The sequence below is a fragment of the Diabrotica virgifera genome, chromosome 3 (assembly GCF_917563875.1).
Source record: "Diabrotica virgifera virgifera chromosome 3, PGI_DIABVI_V3a".
Taxonomy (NCBI): Eukaryota; Metazoa; Arthropoda; class Insecta; order Coleoptera; family Chrysomelidae; genus Diabrotica; species Diabrotica virgifera.
In genome coordinates, this window is record NC_065445.1 from 139,948,415 (window position 1) to 139,970,592 (window position 22,178).

The 22,178-nt window shown below is 33.0% G+C and overlaps 1 protein-coding gene across 1 annotated transcript in view; it reads right to left on the reverse strand.

The window, feature by feature from the left end:
• The window catches only part of LOC126882573 (uncharacterized), a 481,344-nt gene that overhangs the window by 278,400 nt on the left and 180,766 nt on the right, over window positions 1-22,178 (reverse strand). Inside the window, exon 4 of the mRNA XM_050647545.1 lies at window positions 16,496-16,659. Coding sequence (XP_050503502.1) covers window positions 16,496-16,659 — 164 coding nt within the window. The remainder of the gene's footprint in view (window positions 1-16,495; window positions 16,660-22,178) is intronic.

Genomic DNA, 22,178 nt, shown 5'->3' on the forward strand with positions numbered 1-22,178 from the left:
ACACATCAGTAATCTACACGATAGCCAAGAAAATCAGGACCAAGGATGGGACACTGTTCAAGCGCGTAAAAGAGCAAGAAAGGACAGCCCTGAAGCTGATAAACAACTAAAACAAACAATAATGAGCGATTACTGGCTCAAAGCACCCACACCAACGTCTAATAGATTTGCTAGCTTAGATGAAATACCTGATGAGACCAACCTAACCGAAACTGATGAAGTTAAAAATAGTATTCAGCCCCCACCCATATTTGTTTCAGATGTAGGTGATATAAAACCTCTTAGAGAATTGTTAGAAACAATATCCCCACTGGGATACACCATCAAATGCCTTTATAACAACCAAGTAAAGATCCAGCCCACAACCTCTGAACATTACCGAAACATAGCCAAAGCACTAAATGAGAAAAAAACACACTATTACACCTACCAAACAAAGGAAGAAAGAACGTTCCGAGTTGTACTTCGTAATATGCATCAAACAGCAGATAAAGATGCTTTAAAAGATGAATTAGCACAAATGGGACACGAAGTAACCAACATAGCTAATATATATAAGAATGGATCCAAAACGGCGCTTCCGCTTTTTTATATAGAACTAAAAGCTAAGCCAAATAATAAAGACATTTATGAAGTGAGAGCACTTCAGAATATGATTGTGTCTTTCGAACCATCACATCCCAAGCGTCAGGTTCCCCAATGTACCAAATGTCAACGTTATGGCCACACACAAAAATTCTGTTATATGCCTCCAAGATGCGTAAAGTGTGCAAGTAATCATCATACTCTAGACTGCCCACGCAAGGAACGCAGCAATAACGTACAATGTGTACTCTGTATGGGAAACCATCCGGCCAACTATAAGGGCTGCAGCGTATACAAACAAATACAAAAAGAAAAGTTCCCCCAACTAAGACAGAAACAAGAGACCCATAGAACAGACATCAATACAATTAACAGCCAAACAGTAACCCCTGGTGTTTCTTACGCTCAAAAAACGTCAGGAAATAGTCAAACAGCTGAAATCACAAACCAACAAAGTAATGTTGGCTCAAACCATTTAACGACAATTACCAACCTGGAAAACATGATGGCAAAATTAATGGAGAGAATGGATACTATGCTTAATCTCCTTACCACTATGATCTCCAAAATGCACTAATGCAAAACGCACTTAAAATAGCCGTCTGGAACTCAAATGGGCTAACGAATCATATCCAAGAAATAAAAATTTTTCTCGACGAGAAGAAAATTGATGTTATGCTCATATCAGAAGCCCATCTAACAGACAAAAATTATATAAAAATTCCAAAATACACTGTTCACTACACAAAACATCCAAATGACAAAGCACACGGTGGCACAGCTATCATTATCAAATCTAATATAAAACACCATGAGTTAAATAAGTTCAGTGAAAAGTACCTGCAGTCAACTAGCATTGTCATTGATGACTGGTTAGGCAACCTTACCTTATCTGCTGTCTACTGTCCTCCTGGCCAATCCATCAACGAAAATAACTTTAATACCTATTTTAGTTCACTTGGACACAAATTCATAGCAGGAGGAGACTTTAACTGTAAACATCATCACTGGGGCTCTAGAATAATCACAACAAGGGGTAGACAACTGCTGAAGTCGATAATAGGGAACAATCTACAACACATATCTACAGGAGAACCAACTTATTGGCCTACAGATCCAAATAAAACACCAGATCTCTTAGACTTCTGTGTGATTAAAGGTATCTCTCTTAACTACTTAGCAATACAATCATGCTGGGACCTCTCGTCAGATCATTCTCCCATTCTAATTGACCTAGACTCCAAAGTCATACTCAGAAATAAGCCTCCAGTCCTAACCAATAACCAAACAAATTGGAACATATTCCGAAGTGCATTAACAGAACAAATATCAACGAATTTGCCACTTAAAACAGAAATACAAATTGAAAATGCAGTACAACAACTTACTACCTCCATACAAAAGGCGGGATGGAGTGCTACACCTGAACAAACATTATGGAAGGAAACCATAAATTGTTCTCTGAGTGCAAAAAACATGATTGAAGAAAAAAGAAAACTTAGGAGAAAATGGCAAAACACACATGCACCTATTGACAAAGAAAATCTAAACAGAATTACCAGAAGACTTAAAAATCTATTAAAAGAAGAAAAAAACAGGGGGATTCAAACTTACTTAGAAAATCTGACTCCATTCAAAGACACTAACTATTCGCTATGGAAGGCGACGAGAAAAGTAAAAGGACCAAAAGACGCCATACCTCCTTTAAAAAATGCCAAAGGTAAATGGGCAAGAACAGACACAGAGAAATCCGAGACATTCGCAGAACATCTTTCGACAGTATTTAGTCCCTTTACTAGAGTAGTACCATTAGAACAAGAAGAACCATTTCATTCTTTTCTTGAGGCTCCATATCAAATGGAACTGCCAATCTCCAAGTTTAGTATTAAAGAAGTAAAACAGATAATAAATAATGAGATACCACCTAATAAGGCACTAGGATTCGACCTCATAACGGGTAAGGTCCTTCAGGAACTAACCGATGATTGTTACAGAATAATCACTATGATCTTTAATGCTATGTTAAGTCTGCACTACTTCCCGTTGCAATGGAAAGTGGCACAGATTATACTAATTCAAAAACCTGGAAAAGATCCAAACGATGTCAACTCATACCGACCGAAAAGTCTGCTCCCAGTCATCTCTAAGGTGTTTGAAAAACTTCTGTTAAGAAAAATAAAACCAATATTAGAAGAGAAGAGTCTCATACCTGACCATCAATTCGGATTTCGTAATCAACATAGTACAATAGAACAAGTTCACAGACTGTACACAACAATAAGAACTAGTCTCGAAAACAAGCAATACTGCACTGCAGCCTTTTTAGACGCCTCTCAAGCTTTTGACAAGGTGTGGCACACAGGACTTCTGTACAAATTAAAGAAAAACCTACCTTACACTTACTTCAAACTGCTTCAATCATACCTTACAGAAAGGAGATATCTGGTAAAATATAGTGAAGCCTATACAAAACTCTACCCCATCCTATCTGGTGTACCTCAGGGTAGTGTGCTCGGACCGATCCTATACCTAATATATACGGCTGACTTGCCAACAAGCAACGACCTAACACTTGCAACATTCGCAGATGATACTGCTTTCCTGGCCTCTCATGGTAATCCAAAAATAGCATCAGAGAGACTGCAACTACATCTGAACAAAACAAATGAATGGCTTAAACTCTGGAGAATTAGAGTAAACCCCTCAAAATCCACACACATTACATTCACTCTAAGAAGAGGTACGTGTCCAGAACTTAATCTCGATGGACATCATTTACCTCAAAAGGATGACGTAAAATATCTAGGTATTCACCTTGACAAACGACTAACTTGGACCAAACATATATGGACGAAAAGACTTCAACTGGGAATTGTATACAGAAAACTTTACTGGATGTTGGGAAAAAACTCTCACCTATCGATCGACAACAAGCTGCTTATATACAAAACAATAATAAAACCCATTTGGACATATGGTTCGCAGCTCTGGGGATCAGCTAGCAAATCTAATATTATGAAAATACAAAGATTTCAATCCAAAACTCTAAGAACAATCGCTAATGCCCCTTGGTACATCCATAATGACGCAATACATAGAGATCTTCAGGTACTATCAGTCTCCGAAGAGTGCAAAAAATTTTCTGAACAATATCAAAATAGGTTGCGGGTACATCCAAACACCCTGGCACACAATCTTCTCAACAAGCAACAAGCGAAGAGATTGAAGCGATATGATCCCTTGGACCTACCTAACCGATCCTGACAGAGCCTACAGCAGAGGAAGCTACGCCTTCAGCAGCGTCCAGCCATTGTGTTCTGTGCCAGTTTTAGTTTTAGTTTTCGTGCTCGCGTATCAGTGTATGTGCGCATCTCACCGGTAAACAAGGTAATGTGTGTGTGTCGTGATGCTTTGGTCACTGGACCTTACATCTCTCTGCCATTGTAAAGACAAACAATTTTACTTATTGTTTTCATTGTAAAACAGATTGTAAAAAAACTTGGATGTTAATAAAAAAAAAAAAAAAAAATATCTGATAGTTTTTTTAAAACTGATAATAAAAAGTTATTAATAGGTTCCAAGTTACGCAGACATACTGTATAAGAGCTCAAAAAAACTACATTTATAATTTTTTTAAGCTTGTTATTAACTGTATTTTGTTGTAGAGAAAAAGGTTTTGACGACTTTGTACAAACATTTTTTAACTGATATTTTTGGGTTATTGTATTACATTTTTTTTATCTTTCTTAATTTTCTCAAAAAGAAGTTTATTTCATGTCTAAAGCAAAATAGTTTAGTGCATTTTAAAGATTACATCTTAAGCTTTAAAAAACACCTATAAAATAGTAATATCTGTTCAAACTTGAGTAATACCCTCTTAAAGTGGTAGTAATTCTGTAAAACTACGAAGTTTTCAAAAATTACATTTTTTGGGAAGTCGTATCATTTGAATTAAATTTTTGAGATTTTTTTGAATATAACATCATTTAGTACAGTGTCACAGATTAATATACGTACTAAATTTTATTTTTCTTTGTAGATTTTTATTATTAATAATATTTTTTCTGTTAAGATACTTACGTTATTTATGAATATTTATTTATAGATTGATACCTTGAAACTATCGTATGTTTATCTTAAGCGACAAGCTTCAACTAAAATTTACACAACCAAGGTCTAACAAAGTATAGTATGTTACATAATTTAATAAAATAATGTTATATTGCAGATTTTTTCCCTTAAATTAGTTTTTTGGGTACTAATTTATCATAGTTTCAAAATTTTAATTATATTATTTTATTATATATTCTGAAGAAGAAGAAGACATTAAAGTTATAAGTAACTGATTGTGGTAACAGTTTAACGTGTGACTTTTGCAATAGCTACATATACAGGGTGTCCCAGACTAATTTAGCCACGCTATATCTCTTAAACGAATAGAGATTTTCGAATGGGACAAAAAGTGATATATTCTACTTGTAATACACTTTAATATGGCGTAGAAAACAATCATCCCCTAAATATTCATCCCTTAGTTACAACCCCTAACTTTAATTTTTTAATAGCACCCTGTATATTTTTTTATAGTTTTGGATGTGGTCTTCTATCGTCTATTCAACACATTTTTTGAAAATAAAATCGGTTAGTAAATAACCAAGAAAATATCAGCTTAGTTTTGTTAATTATGTGTCCCAGACTAATTTATCCTGGCTATATTTCTTAAACGAATAGAGATTTTCGAATGAGACAAAAATTGATCTATTCTATTTGTAATGCACTTTCATATGGCCTAGAAAAAAGTCATCCCCTAAATATTCATCCCTAACTTACAGGGTGCTATTTAAAAAAATAAAGTTAGGGGTTGTAACTAATTGATGAATATTTAGGGGATAATTTTTTTTCTACGCCATTTTAAAGTGTATTACAAATGTAATAGAACAGTTTTTATCCCATTCGAAAATCTCTATTCGTTTAAGAAATATAGCCTGGATAAATTAGTCTGGGACACATAATTAACAAAACTAAGTTGATATTTTCTTGGTTATTTACGAACTGATTTTATTTTCAAAAAAAGGGTTGAATAGACGATAGAATACCACATCCAAAACTATAAAAAAATATACAGGGTGCTATTAAAAAAATTAAAGTTAGGGGTTGTAACTAAGGGACGAATATTTAGGGGATGATTTTTTTCTACGCCGTGTTAAAGTGTATTACAAGTAGAATAGACTACTTTTTGTCCCATTCGAAAATCTCTATTCGTTTAAGAGATATAGCGTGGCTAAATTAGTCTGGGACACCCTGTATACACCAATACACCACTACACAAATACACCAATAATGAAAACACTATACCTACAAGAAATTTTCAATAACATGCTAATAATGGCTTTTAGGACCATTTATTTGTCAAACACTTATAATTACAACAATTATATAAGCAAGCAGTAAACCATGTTACAACCGAAAAAACAAAAACTTCTAAAATAACTTCAAATTACGGGATGACGTTGATTTATTTTATACCCGGTAGTAAGTATTATTATACTACCTTGAAAAGAATAAATAATTTGTGAAAGGATAAAATGTTGAATTTCGCTTAAACTGTTAAACATTCCTTCTTGTTTTTCTTTATTACCCATGTGGTTTAGCACCCTTATCAAAAACATTTTTCTTCTTTCCTATAATCACCTGAGGGATGAGTTAAGATCCCAAAACGAAAAAGTACTCTTCTGGTGTAAGACTCTTGAATAGAAGTGTTATAGTGTATGTTCTTTATTGAGATAGATCCAAAACTAATTTTTTAAGAAATAGTGAACTTGATAACCATTATTGAAGTGTTGCAGGGTCAATATTTTATATTAAAATAAAACAAATATTTTAAAACTATACAAAAATATTTTATATCCTTATAATTTACCGACCTTGCTTGTAATGTTTAGATTGAGGCAAATAAGTCATATACCGTAAAATGGGGTTACTTTGACCGCTGGGGTGAATTTTACCGAAAATATAGAAAAATATCTATTGTGATATACTTCAGCCACCCTGTATATTTTTTAAAATTATTTTTAACGATTCAAATTTACAAATATCTAAGAATTCATGTTTAAATTAAAAAAAAGAATTAATATTCCAAGGGCTGTTAAATCCACCGATATAACGAATTAAGAAATAATGGTTTAAAAAACGGTCAAATTAATCCCACCTAAAAGAAAATTAAGTTTAACAGGTAAAAAGTATATACGGTCAACTTCCCCTCAGATGGGGTGAACTTGACCAAAGGCATTTTTTATTTTTTTTCTTAGTCATGATTATTTCCTTGTAATTATAATCTAAGCTACTGAAAGTAGACGCCTAAACCCATAACATATAGGTCTGGATCCCGCATATGAAAAAAAAGTTGATTAATACCAAGCTGAAAATTTGTTAATAGCTTAAGGGTGTCTAGTCGGACAAACTTTGATATATGGGAACACTGGAACAGGGGAAGTTTTAATTGTGGAACAGGTTAAAAATTTGGAACGGTCAGGCCACGAAAACGGCACAAGTATTTTGTCCGACAGAACAGATTTAAACTCTCCGAACAGACATTAAACTCTCATGCAAAAATCAGATTGCTATTTGTCACCAAATGGGCGTTTTAATGAGTGGAACATGTAGAATATGTCAAATGACAGGAATTATGACAGGTGATAAATAGCAGTCTGATTTTTGCATGAGAGTTTAATCTCTGTTCGGAGAGTTTAAGTCTATTCTGTCGGACAAAATAAATGTGCCGTTTTCGTGATCTGACCGTTCCAAATTTTTAACCTGTTCCACAATTAAAACTGCCCCTGTTCCAGTGTTCCGATATATCAAAGTTTATCCAACTAGACACCCTTAAGCTATTAACAAATTTTCAGCTTGCTATTAATCAACTTTTTTTTCATACGTGGGATTCAGATTCAGACCTAATATTTGCATATACAAAAATGTAGCAAAATTTAACATATGATTTTTATAGGATTAAAGTACAAAATCGGTCAAAATCACCCCATTTTACGGTACCTGAATCCGGCGTACAAAAAAAGTTGATTAATAGCAAGCTGAAAATTTGTTAATAGCTTAGCGGTGTCTAGTCGGACAAACTTTGATGTATTGGAACACTGGAACAGGGGAAGTTTTAATTGTGGAAGAGGTTAAAAATTTGACACGTCAAACTACGAAAACGTTTCATGTATTTTGTCGGACAGATCTTCCAATTGATTTGTTACCATTTCATTAAACTCTCATGCAAAAATCAGACTGGTGTTTATCATCAACTGGGTATTTTAATGAGTGGAACACGAATAATATGTCAAATGTCAGGAATTATATTGGTGATAAATAGCAGTCTGATTTTTGCATGAGAGTTTATAGAAACGGTAACAAATCAATTGGAAACTCTATCCGACAAAAAACATGGGGCGTTTTCGTAATGTTACGTTCCAAATTATTAAACTGTTCCACAATTAAAACTTCCCCTGTTCCAGTGATCTCGTACATCAAAGTTTGTCCGGCTAGAGACCGTTAAGCTATTAACAAATTTTCAGCTTGATATTAATGAACTTATTTTGCTACGCGTGATCCAAGCCTATCCAATATTTTTATATGAGTCCTATTTTATATCCAATAAGATTTTATTGTTTTACTGTCTACTAAAAAAGATCTGTTAATTTTCCTTAAAATAATGTTTATATGTAGTACTTATACATTTTTTATTTCTAGGATTCTTTAGATTTTTGCCCTATATGTCCAGCTTTTTTAATTTGTCTTCCTAAGTTTTCGCTTTCTTTCTTTCAGTTTATTTTCTTGTCCTTTATGCTTTCTAATTTTTGCTATTTTCTGTCTTTTCTCTGCTTTGCGTATCCATTGTTTTGCTACTGTAGTTTGGATATTATGTACCCTATTTGTCAAAGATATTTTTATTTACATCCGTTTCTTGCCGCCTTTATTTTTTCCCGTTTCAATCATATCCATCGGGCATTAAAATTAAACGTATGGACAAGAATTTATGGAAATAGTATAATTGGGCCATTTTTCCCGTAACCAAAGAACGGAGATGCATATCTAGAATTGTGAGAGGACACAATGAATTCCATTTTGAGCAATATACTCGAAAATTCGAATAGCTCCTCAGAAGAAGATTTGTTTTCCCAAAAAGACAGTGTACTTCCTCATTGTAGCATAAACGTAAACCCATACCTAAATGTATGATTTCCTAGGTATCGAATGGCAGCTAATCTGGAAAGCTCAACGTAGGTGGCGCTTGTGTAGTTGGAGGTCACCTCAACTTACGTCAACTATTCAAATCAATCTATTTCTAAGTAAATATTGCATATTTGTTTCGCTGTGTGAATTTAATTCGAGAAAATAAAATGCCTCAATGTTGTGCTGTGCCTTTGTGCTTATCGATAACATCAAGATACAGGTTTCCCAAAGATATTCTGATATGAAAAAAGTAGATTGTAGCAATAAGAAGGAATAAATATCTGCTGACAATAAATGCACGTACCTGTAATAAACATTTTGTTGAAACAGATTACGTATTGCCCCTGGATTCGACTGTAAAAAATCGAATACTTCACTATAGAACTCAGATCAACATAAATATTTTTATTTTGGTCTGAGCTATAGAAATAAAATATTAAGACGATGATTAATACAGCTTACCCTTCGATAAGGGCTTCCTTTTTTCCAGTGACTCTCGCATTCCAGCATATCGAAAGAAAATTAAAGATCTGAAACTTATTAATGAAAAGGCAATTCAAGGTATTAATCAATTACAATTATCAATTACAAACAATTACAATCAAGATACAGAATATAAAAATTAGAAAGAGAGGGAAGAAGGAAAAATATTGTAATTCAAGGACTGCAGATTGACACCGATCAACTACTCTTGCTAGGGAATGAGGTAGAAAAATTCATAGAAAAGGAATTGCGAGTAAAAGTAATCGCTAATGAAGCAAGATAGCTGGGAGACAAAATATATTTGGTAGAGACGGATAACAAGACAGAAAAGACCAAAGTAATGCAAAATAAGATGAAACTCAAACAACTGAGAGAAAGAATATACATAAATGATGATCTGACGAATGATCCTGGAAAGGGAAATAATGGCCAAAATAAGAACAAACAGGGTACCAAAAACTGACAATAAACAATGAATTATGGAAATGGAAGAAAGAAAATGAGCAGCTTGAAAGAATAAAGGAAGACATTGCAAAAAACTAGAACTGAATGCAGTATTAGGAGACCCAACAAAGATGACTCGGCAAAGAAAACGGAAACGAGAATCGAAAAATAATAAACGTCCTGGCGACGTAATGGCAATAAAGAAGAACTAGTTAAAATAGCGACGTGGAATATAAGAGGATCATCCAAGGAAGGAAAACTGAAACATCTAGTAAACGAAGCCAAAAAGTATAAATTTGATCTTGTGGCAACAAGAGACTAAGCAACTGGGACAGGGCAGTTAGGAAATAGATATGGCTATATAAACAGTGGAGGCTGTTAAAGGGCTTCCTTTGTTTCCAGTAACTCTCATTCCTTCTCCTCAATTCGTTTTTCAACGTACAAACAGTCCAAGACCCGTATTTTTCTGCCATAATTTATTTATTAAATCGTAAACAAAAACACAATATACAAACTTCACGAATTGTCAAAACGTTGACCCCAATTGCACTAGCGCCGCCAAGCGGGAGCAACGGCGTACATAGCTGCCATTGAAAGAAGAGATTTTACTGAATGGCCAGTAGGATCCCCCGATTTAACCTCTGGACTTCTTCCTAGAACTAGAGGCTACTTAAAAAATAAGATTTATAATACAAGTCTTGCTTCAGTGGGAGAACTTATACCATGAATAAAGCATGAATGTAATTTACTAACTCCTGAAATATTTAGAAATGTTCAACGTAATTTAAATCAGCTTCTTTATAACTGTATGGGCATTGGTGGATATCATTTTGAACGTATGATTAAATAAGTATAGCCATTGTTTATCTACAGAATGTTATTAGTCTAGTTATACAATGGTATAGCTAATGAGTAAACTGTTTTGAAATATTAATATATTAATTTAAAACGTGATAGTTTCCGGGAATTGGCATAGTATACCATATAGTTAAAAAATTTTAACATCCAAGTAAAAACTCATACTTTAATTGGTATACTTTAATTAAAATTTAAAAATTAAAATGGACTACATTTATGTTCAGAACGAAAGTTTTAGGAGTTATCAGTACCTACATCTTCAGTAAACTTTGAGATATTTGCTGAATTGAGGCACTGTTTGGTTGTGGGGCTATTTAGCAAGTAACTCAAAGTTCATTGAAGAGGGACTGATAAGTCCAAATACCTTCGTTTTGAACACTAATGCAATCCATTTGGATTTTCAAATTTTAATTAAATTATACAAATTGTAACAGGAGCTTTTACTTTGATGTTAAAGGATTTTTTAATAATTTATAAAATTAAAAATAAATAAATTAATTAAAAGTGCCCTCCTAATGTTACAACCTTCATTTTAAAGTAGCTTTTGACTTAAGAGGAGGCAGTAGCGATCAACAGGTAGCGAAAACGCGTTCCAAGATTGCGGCTGTAATTTTGAATATTTTTTCGAGATATTTGGCACACGTTTTCGTAATATAATAAAGAATGGCGGTACAGAGCCCAATTTGAAAAATATATTAATATGTGGAAATTACTCTGTAATTAAATACAATATTAAAAAACGAGCCTGTACCGCCATTAAGAAGAACAAAAAAATACACTTTCTTCAAATAAACTTTTTTATCCGATGCCTAGATTTTGTGTCATTTTGGAACTACTAATGAAATAAAAAATTTTAGTAGTTTCAAAATAACACAAAATCTAGGCATCGGATAAAAAAGTTTATTTGAAGAAAGTGTATTTTTTTGTTCTCTTAATGGCGGTACAGGCTCGTTTTTTTAAATTAATTCGTTTTACTGCGCTTTTGGATTTCAGTAGTCAACTCAACAACTGAAGCCACAATATATTATTCAGGTAGCGAGGACAACCAACATAGACACGGCGTGGCAATAATTGTTAATAAAATATCAAATAGAGCAGTGAAAGGGTTTTCCCCATTTCAGAAAGAGTAATGTTACTACAGTTAGAGAAATCCCACGCCACGTTGAACCTGATACAAGTATATACTCCTACGACTAATGCCAATGAAGAGAAACTTGAATTATTTTACCAGCATCTCGAAGAAGCTCTGAAAAAAAACAAAAACTAGAGAAATCACGATAGTCCTAGGTGATTTCAATGCAAATATTGAAAAGGGGCAAAGCGGAAAGAGTGTAGGAAAATATGGTCTGGGAAATCGTAATGAGAGAGGGGATCGTCTACTTCAATTTTGCCAAGAGCAGAACTTCATTATTACAAACACAGTTTTCAAGCTACCCAACAGACGACTGTATACATGGCGATCACCCGCAGATTCATCGGAGAAAGTAGTTAGCAACCAGATAGACTACATTATGATAAACGAGAGATATCGTAATGCTGTTAAAGCCGTGAAAGCATAAGCCCATGGCCTCAGATCACAACCCAATTATCGCCAAAATTACACTCACACTTAAAAATATTAAGAGACATCCGAGAATTGCTACAATACACATAACCAAGCTTAAAGAACCCAACGTAAAAGAATGCCTTCAACACGAACTGCATATTATGAACTGCAGAAAGCTGAACATAGACATCAATGATATTGGCGAGCACTGGGAGCGACTAAAACACTGCCTACTAGAACCTTGTAAAGAAATACTAAAGACTTCCACAAAGAGAAAAGAGGAATGGATGACCGACGAGATACTGAATATGATGGAACAACTGAGACAATATAAGAACAAAGATAACAATAAATGCAGGGAGATTAACAACGAGATAAGGAAGTTAATAAAGCATGAAAAACACTTTGAAGAGAAAAGCAAAGAAATCGAGGACCTCCAAAAAAGATACGACCTATTTAATATTCATAAGAAAGTCAAAGAAATGGCTGGACTAAGAAAACAAAATATCACTGGTGCACTTCTGGATAGACACGGGGTTGTTATAACACAGACCGATGAGAAAGTACACCGTTGGGCAGAATACATAGACGAATTGTTCGATGATGAAAGAGGGGACCTGGAACACATCGAACTTACTTCAGGAAAAATAGGTCCAGATATTACAAATGAAGAAATAATCCACGCATTAAAAATAATGAACAACGGGAAAAGCCCAGGACCTGACACGCTTCCTATCGTTTTTCTAAAAATTATAAATGAGCAGCAGATTGATGTTTTAGTGATACTCTTAAACAAAATTTATAGCTCAGGTACATTACCCAAAAAATGGTTAACGTCAATCTTTATTTGTCTCCCTAAAAAAAAAACGCCAGAGAATGCGGCGACTACCGCACCATTAGCTTGATGTCCCATGTGCTTAAGTTGCTATTGAAAGTCATCCATAACCGAATATATCATAAACTGGACATATGTAGATATTAATGATACGCAATTTGGGCTTTACAAAGACCTAGGAATTCGTGAAGCTCTTTTTTCACTCAACATACTTATACAATGGTGCCTGGATGTCAATCAATATATATTGTGTTTTATTGACTATAATAAAGCATCCGACAAAATACGACATGAACAATTAATGCATGTCCTGGAATCAAAGAAGATAGACTACAATGACCTCAGGATTATATCCAAATTATACTATAAACAACGAGCAAAAGTACCTGTTAACGATCAGATATCAGAGGAAATTGAAATTAGATGTGGAGTGAGACAGGGATGCGTGTCGTCGCCAATTATTTTTAATTCCTACTCGGAAGAGATCTTGAAAAAAGCTCTTGAGGTTGAAACAGCTGCAATAAAGGTAAATGGAGTTCCCATTAACAACATTAGATATGCGGATGATACTGTCATCTTAGCTGAAAATATTGGGGATCTTCAGAGGCTGGTGATCAGAATAGCGGAGTTTTTTATATAGCGGAATATCCACTAACTCCATTTTTTTCAATTTTGATATTTTACTACCATTAACTCCACAAACATCAATATGTTAACAGGAAAAACTGTATATCTCCAAATTCATCATCCACCTTGCTTAAATCGGTACATTCAATAACAAAGAAAATTAACTAACTTTAGCTTTTTTAAAGTTTTCATGAATAAAATAGGTAATGTTTTTCCAAATATTTTTACATACATGTGCACACCACCTGTGGTTAACGTTCTTCAAAATCATATCCAGGTACCAAAACAGTGTAACTAACCAGTGTGTGAACAGCCAGTGTAACCGATTTTTAAGGGGTGAGCCATAATGTTTAAATGAGTTTTTCTCAAAACTTTACTTTTGTAAGTTAGTGGATTTTCTCAGTACGACCACGATGTGCATACCTTGGAACAATGATCAACTCCACAAGAGATTACTTACAGGAATTCAAAATAAAAGTAGAAAAGGCTAGAGCAAATTTTAACAAAATGAGAATAGTGCTCTGCACAAGACATTTGAAGTTGGAGCTAAGAGTTAGGTTGGCTAGGTGCTACGTTTTCTCGACTTTGTTTTATGGAATAAAATCTTAGACCTTGAATGTTGCACTAATGAAAAAACTAGAGTCATTCGAGCTGTGGGTGTACAGAAGAATTCTAAAAATATCGTAAACAGAACACGTCACAAACAAAGAGGTTCTGAGAAAGATGAATAAAGAAATGGAAATCTTAAATACCATCAAAACAAGAACATTGGAATATCTGGGACATATTACACGTGGAGAGAGATACAACTTGCTCCAACTCATTATGCAGGGAAAGGTTAAAGGAAAAGAAGCATAGGAAGACGCAGAATATCGTTGGCTGCGCAACCTGAGACAATGGTACGGATGTACATCAAATGAACTTTTCAGAACAGCCGTCTCTAAAATCCTAATAGCTATGATGATTGCCGACCTCAGTCGCGGAGATGGCACTTAAAGAAGAAGAAGTGTGTCTTCGACAATCATTTTTCCGACCGCCATCCATTTTGTTTTCTTTGCGTTGATTGTTAAGTCCTTTGCAGTACATTCGTTGTTTACAGCGTACAATAGGATTTGAAGGTCTTCTAGATTCTTTGCCATTACGGCGGTGTCATCTGCGTATCTGATGTCTGCCTGACACCACGCTTAATATAAACTTTAGCTGAAGCTTCTTGATCCAACTTATACAAGCGGTCTGATAGTAGTAGAGATTTTTGGGCAATCTAAGGTTGTATATGTCCAGTCCAAGCATTGAAATAGTAATGTATGTGGTACTCTATCGAAGACTTTTTCGAAATCTATAAAGCCTACCTAAATAGTTTTGCTAAACCCAATGCTCTTTTGTAGAAGTTTTCGCATGCAAAAAGGAGCTTCCTGAATATCCATACCGTTTCGGAAACCAAACTTTTCATCACTAATTTATCCCCTCACAAAGATTATAATATACAGAGTGGGCCAAATAAAAGGAGCCACCCCGATATTTGGCAGTATTTATTAGATTTTAAGAAAATAAAAAAACAGGTCAATCTTTGATCTAAGGGGGACACATTTTTACGATACAAACATCTGTCATTTGTCAACTCCCTCCCTTCCACTTCCCCCACCCCTTATTTTTAAATAGGGAATAGGGGTCGTGTGCTAGCTCATTTGAAAGGTTATTCAATTCTCTATTCAGTAATATTAACATCGAGTTAAAAATGTATACAGGGTGTCCAAGAAAAATTATTTTGAATTAAATTAATTGACACAAAAAGAAGAATGTATGTAATTTATTTAACTCAGAACACATTCTACTGCGGACAGAAAGCAGAAAAAAATGTTTTTTGATAAATAGACACTGCTTTTTGCTTAATTTTAATGTTCAAGCTTCCACCCATCTGCCTCTTGGTAGGTTGAATATTGAATTTAAGCAACAAACAGTATTTATTTATCAAATAAACATTGTTTTCCGTTTTTTATCAGCAGTAGAATGTATTCTGAGTTAAATAAATTACATACATTCTTCTTTTTGCGTCAATTAATTTAATTTAAAATAATTTTTGTTGGACACCCTGTATAAATTTTTATGTCAATGTTGATATTACTGAATAGAGAATTGAATTACCTTTCAAATGAGCTAGTACACGCCTCCTATTCCCTATTTAAAAATAAGGGGCGGGGGAAGTGGAAGGGAGGGAGTTGACAAATGACAGATGTTTGTACCGTAAAAATGTGTCCCCCTTAGATCAAAAATTGACCTGTTTTTTTATTTTCTTAAACTCCAATAAATACTGCCAAATATCGGGGTGGCTCCTTTTATTTGGCCCACTCTGTATATGAAAATCCAATATTTTTATAAAAATTTTGACTCATTAAACTGATAAGTCGATAGTCCTACACTGCCTGGCATTCTTTTTCTTGGGAATAGTTACAAATATTGATTCTAACCGGTTGTCTGGTAATTTGCCGCTGCTGTATATCTTGTTAAAGAAGCAGGTGATAATCGCAACACTCTCATTGTCTAATAGTTGTAACAATTCTAAGGGTATTTTGTCAGGACCTTCCTTCGTTTCGCTTGGTAGATGGCCTTCTGAACTCCTGAGATTAAGATCGGTGGACTTTTATGTCTGCCAGATAGTATTTCTTCGTAGATTTTTTATCATCTTTAAATGTAATATTTTAATATCATTAAAATAAAGATTGCCAAATATTAGGATTGACTGTTTTGAGTGGCCAACCTGTATATATAAAAAATCTTAAAATGACCTTCAAACAAATCTTCAAAACATAGTTTATTTTCCATCAAATTTCTTTAAGTTAATAACATATAAAAGTAACCTTATGCTATAGAACTTTCAAACGACTTACCTGAAGTTCAGGAAAACTTTCACGCACTATTAACGTCCAAAGATTGTACAAAACACACACTGTTAAAACTAGTAACCAATAAAAATAAAAGTTCGAATCGGGATTAACGACGGTTCTCGGTTGTTTTCGGTGTCTCCTTCGCCGACGTGGAGCTGAATGATTATCTGCAATAAAATAAAAAAAATTTAAGTGTATGTTTATTTAAATAAAAACCTACAAATATATATTGTATCAAGGGTGCAGGGGAAAAATGGGTAAAGTCAAAATTTTGCGAGTTTAAGATATTGAAGTTATAGTCCAGAGAAATTTTCAAATATCCAGGTAGCCGACTACTTTTTTAGTTATTGTAGACCTGTGGAAAAACCTACCTGTTTAGTGCAAAAAAACGCGATTTTTTCGATTGTTTGCACCCCACTAAAAAGCTAAATAGTTCACATAAAATTACAAAATTTGTTTTTTAAGAACATTGAATTAGCTACAAAATGCTGATTTTTTAATGTTAAAAAGTAAATTTGTTGCATTGCAAATTGCAAAATAGATGAAAATCGATATTTGTTAATAACTTTTACTATATTTCACTTAGAACTTTAGAGTTTAACCCAAAGTTTCGTATTGGGGTACTTAATAAACCTTTAAAATTTGAGATCGATCTATTAATTAGTTTAAAATTTATTCTATTTGTTTATCCTAGAGACCTTTGATCTGCAATAACATAAGAGAGAAAATAATGAAGATAGGTCAATTCTGCGTATGCCAAATGAAAGTAGAAGAGTGATACTATCAAAATGTATTAAAAAAATATAAAAAATTATTTAATATAGTCAAAAATTCTAATGCCAAATTTTTGAAACTTTGTAGTTTATAAACATTTAGAATAACGTTAATAATACATTCGAAAAGCGAATTCGAGAAGCGAAAACCACGAATTTTAAAATAAAAAAGTTTAGCCTAGGTTCATTTGGGACAAAGTTAGCCGTGTGTTTTTTTTTTAATTCACAGCTAATTTGTTTGTTAATGCCATTTTAAAGAATGAGATTTATATTTTTTCTTAAAAAATCTGACATTGTAATTTCATACGACCCTCTAAGAATTTTTAAAAATGTAGTTCAAATGCTTACTAGGAAGAGCCTACAAATCCACCGAGTTCGAAAAACCAAAAAAGCAATTTCAAACTACTACAATTTTCTGTATCTCCGGATCTACTCGATGGATTTTGATCTTTTTTTTTCATTTGTATGTAATTTCTCCGTACATTAGAAATACGCAATTTGTTAATAAATTTATGAGTTAATAAACAGTCTAATTTGTTTAAATAATTCTTGAAAAAATTATTTTTTTCCAAGAGTCCGTTTTTTAATCATATAATCATTAATGATCATGGAAAAAGTTAAAGTACACTTTTATATTATATTATAATTTATATTATAATTATTATTAAAAAAGAGAATTCATTTATTAAATTTATTAAAGTATACCTTAACTTTTTCTATGAGTATATAGTGATTAAAAAATGGATTTTTGGAAAAAAAATATTTTTTCAAAAATCGTTTAAACAAATTAGACTATTTATTAATAAATAATACATGTCAAGATAAATTGCATATTTGTAATACACACAAAAAGTACGTACAAATTAAGAAAAGAAATATCAAAATTCATTGAGTAGATTCCGAGAAATAGGGAATTATAATATATTGTTTTAAGTTGCTTTTTTAGTTTTTGCACTTGTCGGCTCCCAGCTCCCCCTTTACTTAACAAGTCACCATTTGAACTGTATTTTCAAAAATTTGTGTAATATATAGTCTGTTCGCTAAACTCAGACGCAACTTTCTAGATATTTTAGTCGGTAATTTTGCCAATTTTAGTAAAATTGGCAAAAAATAATTACTAAATAGTTAATAATCACTAAATAGTTAGTAATTTTGTCAATTTTTGCAAAATGGGCAAAAAACAAAAAAATTATCGACTAAAATATCTAGCCAGTTGCGTCTGAGTTTAGCGAACCGACTATACCAGCTTTTCGTGTATATAAAAAAATTTTTTACAGACAATATTTTTAAAGTTATTCTAAATGTTTATAAAGTACCAAATTTCTAAAATGTGTAATTAGGATTTTTGGCTACACTAGACATTTTTTAACTTTTTTTTAATACATTTTGATAATATCACTTTTCTACTTTCATTTGGCATACGCAGAATTGCCCTATCTGCATTATTTTCTGTGTTATGCTATTGCAAAATAAAGGTGTCTGGGATAAACAAATAGAATACCTTTTAAACTAATTAATGGATCGGTCTCAAATTTTGAGGGTTTGTTAACCTTCTGCAACTAACATAGGTTTTCTGAACATTAAAATCCGTCTCAGAGACTGATATAAAAAAAATGTTTCTATTGACACACTTTCAAGCGTAAGGTTGTGTTTAGTCCTTGAAGGAGTGAAGTTAAAACAAGAATAATATTTATTTTTAATTTATTAAGCCTCTTAAATATTAGCAAAATACCAAAGAAAATAAAAACAATTATATCACATCTCACTTGTGAAAAACAAGCTCAATTTTCCACTGCTGTTTTTGTGTACTTAGCTTCACCTTTTACTCCTGGGAATTGGTTTACTAAATTATCAGAACTTGTTCGTACGTTCTTTCGTTAATATAAATATTTTTTCATTGATTACGTCTCATCGATGTCACGTCCAACATCGGTCTCTGATAAAATTTGCCGATAACTGCATAATCACTTGACATTGAAGACTCAAACTTCAATACTAAAAACATACACCTGAATCAGGCAGCTACTGATGGCGGTGAAGATACATAACGAACAATTTGGATATAATCGTAAAAACTCCAAGTGGTCCGTGTCACAGACCCAATGTTAGTCACGGAAGGTTAAGTAACCTAATACCCAAATTTGGGCGAAACACTAAAGTTCTAAGTTAGTTTTAGTAAACGTTATTAAAAAATATCAAAATCGACATTTTGAAGGGTTTTCAATGTTTTAAAAAATTAAGTTTTTTAGTTTTATGTCAACTGTTAAGCTTTTTAATGGAGTGCAAAAGATCAAAAATGTCGCGTTGTTTGCACTAAATTGTTAATAATTAAAAAATGGACGCGATCTCAAGGCAGGAACAGTAAGTTTTCATCCTATAGGTCTACAATAACTAAAAAAGTTGTCAGCTACCTGGATATTTCAGTGTCCCGAACATGGTCTATTTCTTGCTTATTTCCCTGGAGTATTATCCTATAAAACGTACGTTAGATTTTGTTGTAAACATACCTCTCAGGACAAAAGCACGATACGTTAGGAAATATTTAATAGGAAAAATATCCTGTACAGAGGAATAACGTGATAAGTCCGTGCAGAACCGAGCAAAAACGGGATAAGTCGGGTTCCTCGGGACGTTTTTTATTTTAAGTAATCAGCTGCAAGTCAGAATACTGAAGAATTTTTTCAGTTCAGTTTTGTTTCATTATTTTTGTAGGCGTAAAATTGTTTGTGCAATAAATATACTTAAAAAAACAAAATTGTTATACTATCAGCAAAAAACGGGCTAAGCAAAACTATAGAAATAACTTCTTCATTTTTCTATCAAATTTTTTTTTGTTTTCCGTTTTAACCTTGGATCTCAGATAGTTTAAAAACATAATGGTAAAAAAACAAATTCTGACTCTAAAAAATTTGTGTTTGTAGCGTTTTGAATTTCAACATTACTTTATCTTAAAGTCATAAAATTTGACTTAGGTTGTTTTTCCCCTGTACTCTTCATATTATATATTATTATATTATATATTATACAGAGTGAGTGAGTATGTAAGTTGGAATAAATTCAATAGTTTCAATAATAATTATTGTTGTTTTTTGAAAAATGCTCAGACCTGTCAATTAGTATTTCAAATCGAAACTTTTTCATACAATAATAATGTATACAGGGTGTCCCAATTTATAGATAGACGTCATTGTTGATTTTCTTAAAGGACAGCACTGTCATTTTGATAGCTATTTTGATAGGGTGTGTAAAATTATACATAACTGCAAAATAGTAAATTTTTATTCCCTACCATTTAAAAGATAATAAAAATGAACAAAGTTATGAAAAACAAGTAATCAAATAATTGAATTTAATATTTCAATTAAGTAAATGCTCTTAATGTTGCCCATTATGAGTATATTCTTCTTCTTTTAGTGCCTATTCGTTTAGAATATTGGCTATCATTCTGGCTATAATTATTTTATTAAATGATGCTTTAAATAGATTAGCTGTTGTTGTGGAGAACCATTTTCTCAGGTTCTTTAACCATGATATTATTCTTCTTTCATTTCCTCGCTTTCCGAATACCTTACCTTGAAGGATTACCTTCAGTAATCTGTATTTAGTGCCGTTTCTCATTATGTGTCCGAGATATTCTAACTTTATCCTTTTAATGGTATATATACCTTCCTTTCTTTCCCCACTCTCCGTAATACGGTCTCGTTGGTTATCTTGTCCGTCCATGATATCCTTAGGATTCGCCTGTATAGCCACATCTCGAAGGCTTCAAGTTTTTCTCCATTGCTTCAGTGAGTGTCCAGGATTCAACTCCGTAATGCAATATTGAGAAGATATAACATCGTAGGAGCCTTACTCTTATCTCCAGATTAAGGTTGTGGCTTTTACAGAGTTTGGCCATGTTATTGAATGCACTTCTAGCCTTCTCTATTCTACATTTTGTTTCTTGTGAGTGATCCCATTGTTCGTTTACTATTGTTACAAGATAGGTACCTATACTGTGTTACTCGGTTCACTGGTGTATTATTGATAAATAATTGGGCATCTCTCTCTAATTTTATTTTTGCTGATGACCATAAATTTAGTTTTTAATATATTTACTTGAAGTCCAAATCTTTCACTTACTTCATTTACTTTGTTTATTAGTTGCTGTAAACTGTTCAAACTGCCTGCAAAAATAACGGTGTCGTCTGCATAGCGGATGTTGTTTAGACGTTCTCCATTTAGAAGTATTCCATGTTTCCAATTTTCCAAGGCTTCACTAAATATTTCCTCTGAATATAGGTTAAATAATATAGGTGAAAGTATACAACCTTGTGCAACGCCTCGTAGAATCTGGATCGCTTCCGTTGATTCAACTCCAAGATTCGTTCTTATTGTAGCTGATTAGTTCCAGTGTAAATTTTGCATTATACGCCGGTCTTTATCATCAATTTGGGCTTTTGTTAGAACATCCATCATTTTTCGGAGTTGAACTGTATCAAATGCTTTTTGGTAGTCCACAAAGCAGGTAGAGATATCGCAAATCATATCGCTTCATCTTTGAAATAATCTGTAGACTAAACAGTGCATTTCTTGTAACTACGCCTTTCATGAATCCAAACTGTGTGTCTTGTATTCTCTCTTCGCATGGCTTGTATATTCTATGATGTAAAATTTTAAGAAAAAATTTTAATGTATGGCTCATTAGCTTTATTAGCCTATATTCTCCGCACTTTTTAGCTCCTTGTTTTTTTGGTAAGGTAATAAATTCTGAAACTAGCCAATCTTTTGGGATATTGCCTGTAGCATAGATATTATTGAAGATTTTACATAGTATTCTCAAAGATTCATCATCAAGAAGTTTAAGAAATTCAGATTGTACTCCATCTGGTCCTGGAGCTCTCCCTTCTTTTAATGATATTTTTTTTTTTTAG